This window comes from Condylostylus longicornis, unplaced genomic scaffold (genome assembly GCF_029603195.1).
Source record: "Condylostylus longicornis isolate FDR11 unplaced genomic scaffold, ASM2960319v2 ptg000038l, whole genome shotgun sequence".
NCBI lineage: Eukaryota > Metazoa > Arthropoda > Insecta > Diptera > Dolichopodidae > Condylostylus > Condylostylus longicornis.
Genome location: NW_026578007.1, coordinates 2,688,796 through 2,695,869, shown reverse-complemented (window position 1 = coordinate 2,695,869; position 7,074 = coordinate 2,688,796). Strand labels below are relative to the sequence as shown.

Genomic DNA, 7,074 nt, shown 5'->3' with positions numbered 1-7,074 from the left:
AATTGATGGAATTTATCAATACTTGATATTTGAGTTCTGGTTGTCACCGAAACTAACTGACGAGCATTTCAGGAAATTCGGATGGCGTAAAGCGAAACTCTACTAAGATCGAAATTTACATTTTGTAAATAAAATTTTACATATGGGCAGAAATGTAAAATTGACCCGCAAAAAGCTCAGCTCAATATATTCCTGACGACCAATATTTTCTTTAATGCAATGAATATAAAATACACTCTACTATGAAAGAGCTCCCCATTTTTTTCCCCCTTCATGCTTGACTATATTTTTTGTTTACTTTGGATGAAAATCTGTATTTGGAGGCCTTTGAACGTAGTTTCTACCATCAGATCCTATAGAGTTTATCTTTGTTTCGCCCGTTCACAAGATGTTTCAACCTAAATGTTCTTTTGCAAACTTTAAATCTTCTTTTAACGCTTATGTAACTTAAAAGTTGAACTTTCTTATAATCTCCTTTTGCAATGCCTGTGTTCGTATGTAAATTTAATTCAGTTTATTTCATTTTGCCTCTTGTTTTTCTTTCCATTCATCGCTCATCTGGTTAGATTTAGGTTTTAACACACTTTAAACCATATGCCTTGTACGTTTGACAGCTTTCACAATTTCTCGTTAAGATTCACCTTCTTTTCAGAATGATAATATCTCTACACTGTATTCGCTCTTCTAACGTACAGTGAGCAGCTTTTTACATTTTGATTCGGCTTCTTTTATCTTGATAAATTGATATAAATATCTGGATTCCATATACGCAAGTAGTTATTCTAGGCCGAAGTTGGACCAAATTTTTGCGGTTTTATGTTTTGTCTCACTCTAACCAATGTAATTTTGTATGCTTTGTCCTTGTCTAGGTACGTGACTAAAATATGGGGGTACGTGACATGAATACTAATGAGGCTTTTAATTGCGGTTTTGTGGTTTAGCTAATTAGCCTAAAGTACGTTTAGCTAATTAGCATAAAAGCAAGCTAATTAGCATAAAGTAAATAGCTAATTTGCATAAAGTAAGTTAAGCTAATTTGCATAAAGTAAGTTTAGCTAATTTGCATAAAGTAAGTTCATAAAGTAAGTTTAAGTATTTAGCATAAGGGGTGAAAAGAATGTATGTATGTATGTAATTGAATTGTTAAATCGTATGAAAGCGTGTACGATCAGTAGGTGGGTTAATTAGCATAAATCACGAAAATCATATGGAAAGTATATGTTCTAGTATGATATCATAATTCAATAATAAAATAATAAAAACAACAAGAATGAAACAAAAATATTAAGAAGGAATGTTTGTGGTTAAGTTAGTAGTATGAAAAAATAAAATCAAATTGTTAAACTATATGAAAGTAAGTTCGATTAGTAGGTAGGTTAATTAGCATAAATCGCGAAAATCATATGGTGAGTTAAAAACAACAAGAACGAAAATATTGAAAAAAGATAATGTTTGGGAATTAGGTATAAACACAAATTTATATGTATGTATGTGCATATTAGTTTATGAATGAAAAGTTTTTGAATAAATCAAAGATCGTTTAATGAATGAAATATGAAAAAGTAACAACAACAAAACAATAATAAAAATCTGATGTGGTCAGCACATAACCGACCGCATTGTGTATTGTCCAGTTACATGAAAGTGTTACAGAATATTATAAAAATGTCTGTTAAATACTTCTTTCCAATTTTTAGGACATTAGTAAGCTTATAGTTAACATACTTAGAAAAATGAAAATTTGGCTCTTAGTAGAGTTTCGCTTTGTGCTACCCGAATTCCCTGAAATGCTCGCCAGTTAGTTTGGGTAACAACCAGAACTCAAATATGAAATTTCAAGAAATTCCATCAATTTGTTCTGTGGATATGGTGAAAAATGTAAAATCGGCCCGCAAATCAGTTCTCGAGCCCTGATCTTTCCAAAAAAGTTATATGTTCATTGCTTTAATATGAGGAATTCATATATTAAATTTCAATGAAATCGGTTGATTATTTCTCTTTATATACACAAAAGTGTATGTTTGGCCCGTAGTAAACGTCTAGTTGCCGATGCCTGATCTTTCCAAAAAATTTACATGTTCATTGTTTTAATACGGGGAATTTATATATTAAATTTCAATGAAATCGGTTGGTTATTTCTGTTTATATACACAAAAATGTATATTTGGCCCGTAGTAAACGCCCAGTTGCTGATACCTGATTTCTTCCAAAAGTTAAGAATTTTTGCGTATGATCGAGCAAAGCTTATATATGAAATTTCAAGTAAATCGGTTGAATACTTTCTTCAAAATGGTGAAAAAAGTAAAATCGGCCCGCAAATCCGTTTTCGAGCCCTGATCTTTCCAAAAAATTTATATGTTCATTTTTTTGATAAGGGGAGTTCATATATCAAATTTCAATGAAATCGGTTGATTATTTCTCTTTATATACACAAAAATGTATATTTGGCCCGTAGTAAACGTCTAGTTGCCGATGCCTGATTTCTTCCAAAACATACGAATTTTTGCGGACGGTTGAGCTGAGCTTATATATAAAGTTTCAAGTAAATCGGTTGAATACTTTCTTCAAAATGTTCAAAAATGTAAAACAGGCCCGCTAAAAAGTGCAGTTCCCGAGGCCTGATATATACCAAAAGTTGATCGATCCGTGCCATGGTGGAAACAAACTTACATATAAAATTTCATCAAAATCGGTTCAGCCGAACTTGAGATACACGCGTGCACACACAGACCGACAGACGGACAGACCGACAGACCGACAGACCGACAGACCGACAGACCGACAGGTTGCTAAAAATAGTTTATTTACACTTCCCTACTATGGAGAAGTACGTTCCCACCGAAAACTCGATATGCAAAATTTGTTGCCATCACATAACCTACCTATTGTTTACACAATACGGTCGGTAAAAATTATATAATTCGTACTGAGCTTGATCAATAATTATATTGGTGTGTAAACATTTTTTTCACAATACATCGTTCATAATAATTTTATGAATGAAAATTTTTGTATAAATTAAAATCAGAGAGCAGAAACAATATGTATATGTATTTATATATATAGCATGTGAAATATAAATTAGAAATCAGTATTTATGAATGAAATGATCATATATATTAATCATAAAATTCAGTATACATTTAATTATTTTTCTGATTTACATAATGACTATTGATAAATTTGGACGCTATAAGACAAATGTAACACATAAAATTCAGCATCCAACAGATTCTTCTTCTTCTGTTAGTTTCCCATTAACTGCTGATGGAAATTATGATCTTGCGAATAAACAAATAACAAATGTGGGCATACCTATTAATCCAACAGATGTTGCAATTAAAAGTTATGTTGATAATGTGTTAGATACCAAGGATTGGAATACATTGAACTCATTATTAGATTTTAAATCCAAAACAATTGAAGAAATCAACAAACAGTTGGATGATGCAAATAAAATTAATAAAGATTATATTCAAATAGCAATTGGCAAATTAGAGGATAGAATTAAAATTTTTATTGAAGATGAGATTCAAACCCGAAATAACTTTTTATGGAATAGTATAGAAGGTGAAATACAAAATCAATTAATTTTTTTCAATACACAATCTGCAAAAATTCTTGAAAATTTTGAACTTCGAATAAAACTTTTGGAAACTGGAAATTAAAATAGTGAGAACAATAAATAAGCAATTAAAAAATAAATTTATATATATTAACAATGGGTGTGGATAAGTTTGGACGTGTTAGTAAGTCAACGAAAGCACAAAAAGGAGATCGTGGACCACCTGGAGAAGGTTTTCGTTTAACATCAGATGGTGACTATGACATAAATTTACCAACTCCAGCAGAATTAATTGGCAAGCATGCTATTATAAATGTTCAAAATAAGAACGATGCTTGCTTTGCTTGGGCTATTATGTCAGCATTATATCCTCAAAAATATCATTCATCTCTACCCACTAGTTATCCCGATTATAAAGAAAAGTTAAATTTACAAAATTTAACATTTCCAATATCATTGAAGCAAATACCTATATTTGAAAAAAACAACAATTTATCCATTAATGTATATTGTTTTCACAACCCAAAAAATGATAACAACTACATTAATTATTATGAATTTGATGAAGATGATGTTAATACAAACAAAAGAAGAAAGGTGTTACCATTAAGAATATCCAAATATATTCACGAAGATCGCAGACATATCAATTTGCTTCTACTGGAAGAGATACAGGAGGATGATAATGATAACAATGAAAATGATAAAGTTGTTATTCAGCAACATTATGTATACATAAAGGATTTGTCTTAACTTTTAAGTAGTTCCATCAATTCTAATGGACATAAAAAACACTTTTGCAACAGATGTCTTCACTACTTTAAAAGTAAAGAAAAATTGATGAAACATTCAGAAAACTGCTATAATCAAAATATGGGTAATATTGTTTTACCAGATAATAAAAATAGTATACTTAGCTTTAAGAATTATAAAAATAAGTTAATAGTACCATTTGTAATATATGCAGATATAGAATGCATATTAGAACCCATTGGCAATGAAAATAGGGAAAATAGTGAAATTAATAATAGTTGTTATCAGGAACATATACCATGTTCCATTGGCTTTTATATGAAAACATCTTTTCCATCGAGTTATAATGTTTATAATAGCTATCGAGGGGAAGATTGTATTAATTGGTTTATGAATGAATTAGATCTGATAGCAACTTTAATATCATCTGATATTGTATCACCCGTCAAAATGAATTTGACGAGTGATGATCATTTTAATTTCATTCAAGCCCGTACTTGTCACATTTGTGAACAAGAGTTTGTTAATGATGATAAAAATAATTATAAAGTCAGAGATCACTGTCACTTTACTGGACAGTACAGAGGGGCTGCACATAATATGTGCAATTTGAGATATGTGGATGATTTGTGTATACCAATAATTTTTCATAATTTATCGTCCTATGATTCTCACTTTCTGATAAAAGAAATTGTTGATCTTTCTAATAGAATATCTGTAGTACCAAAAAACAAAGAAAAATATACGGCATTTACGGTATTAGTCAACAATTGTAAAATAAAATATAAGTTCATAGACTCTTTCAAATTTTTAAACAGTAGTTTAGAACATTTAACTTCTATTTCTAGTAATTTTCCAATTTTTGAAAGAGAATTTAAAAATTATGAACACAAAAATTTAGACTTATTAAAACGTAAGAGCGTCTATCCTTACGATTATATAAGTAATTTTGATAAGTTTTTCGAGGAAAAGTTACCCGAAAAACATTGCTTTTATAATAAATTAAATAAAAGCAACATAAGTGACAACGATTATCTTCATGCCCAGAATGTATGGAGAGAATTTGAAATAAGAAACTTGGGTGATTATTCTGATCTTTATTTAAAAACAGATGTTCTACTTTTAGCTGATATTTTTGAGAATTTTAGAGTTAGTTCTTTAAATGCTCATAAACTAGACCCCGCTCACTATATAACAATTCCCTCCTATACGTGGGATGCGATGCTGAAATTTACAAATGTCAAATTAGAATTATTGACTGATATTGATATGTTACTATTTATTGAGCGGGGTATTAGAGGTGGCTTGACACAAGTTAGTAAAAGACATTCAATCGCAAATAATCCATATTTACCTGAATATGATTCATCTGTTCCTAATAAATACTTAATGTATTGGGATATCAATAATCAATATGGTTATGCAATGTCTCAATTTTTACCAACAGGCAATTTTAAATGGGTAAAAGATATTAAGATTTTTACGGAAAATTTCATTACTTCAATTCAAGATGACTCACCTACAGGTTACTTTTTTGAAGTAGATTTACAATATCCTAAAGAACTACATGATCTACATTCAGATATTCCATTCTGTTGTCAGTCCATGACAATAAATAATTCTAATCAAAAGAAATTAGTTGCTACCCTATATGACAAAGAAAAATATGTAATTCATTATAGAGCATTAAAGCAAGCATTATTATTTGGTTTAAAATTAAAGCATATACACGCTGTCCTTGAATTCAGTCAATCAGATTTTAATACAAAATTACGAGCTGCATCAACTAATGATTTTGATAGTTCACGTTTTAAACTATATAATAATGGTTGTTATGGAAAATCAATGGAGAATACAAGAAAATATGCTCGAGTAAAACTAGCAACACAATGGGGAGGGCGTTATGGTGCTAAATCATTAATAGCATCACCATATTTTAAAAATTGCACAATCTTCAACGAAAATTTGATAGCGGTTGAATTGAATAATGCCGAAATATACTGCAATAAACCAATTTTCGTTGGAGCAGCAATTTTAGATATTTCAAAAACATTAATTTATGACTTTCATTATAATTACATGAAACCTAAATTTAATAGTAATTGTAACTTACTATATACTGACACAGATAGTTTAATATATGAAATATACTGTGATGACATATATAATCATATAAAAAATGATTGCATCATGCGACTTGATACAAGTGATTATCCAAAAAATGATATTTGGAATATACCATATGTTAATAAAAAAGTATTAGGAATGATGAAAGATGAACTCAATGGTAAGCTAATGAGTGAATTTGTTGGTTTAAGAGCCAAAATGTATAGTTTGAAGGTAGAACATAAAGAAAAAACCAAAAAAATAAAGGGTGTCAAAAGAGACATATAGTCAAAAAAGAAATATGTTTTGATGATTTTTTAAATTCTTTAAATAATAATGTAGACAAATTTGTACAACAGAATTTAATAAAATCTGAAAAACATAATGTTAAGACTATCACCCAATCAAAATTGGCGTTGAATGCATCAGATGATAAGTGATATATTTTATTAAATTCACATGAAACTTTGCCATGGGGTCACTATAGAATTAATAATACATTATTCTAATTATTTTGTAATTTTGTATATTAAATATATTATTTGATAAGAGTAATAAAAACAAATGAATAAAAAATAATGAATAAAAATTTTTTTTAAATCATTATAGGTACCTTATCTGAAAAAAAGTAAATAAAAAACAAAATACAT

The 7,074-nt window shown here is 29.2% G+C and overlaps 1 protein-coding gene across 1 annotated transcript; it reads left to right on the top strand.

Moving 5' to 3' along the window:
* The first annotated feature begins 4,438 nt into the window (after positions 1-4,438).
* Positions 4,439-6,864, top strand: LOC129609241 (uncharacterized). Its single transcript, XM_055521172.1, has 5 exons — positions 4,439-4,472; positions 4,533-5,090; positions 5,220-6,320; positions 6,447-6,605; positions 6,767-6,864. The coding sequence occupies exons 1-5, from the start codon at positions 4,439-4,441 to the stop codon at positions 6,862-6,864; spliced, it is 1,950 nt and encodes a 649-aa protein (XP_055377147.1).
* Positions 6,865-7,074: the final 210 nt, after the last annotated feature.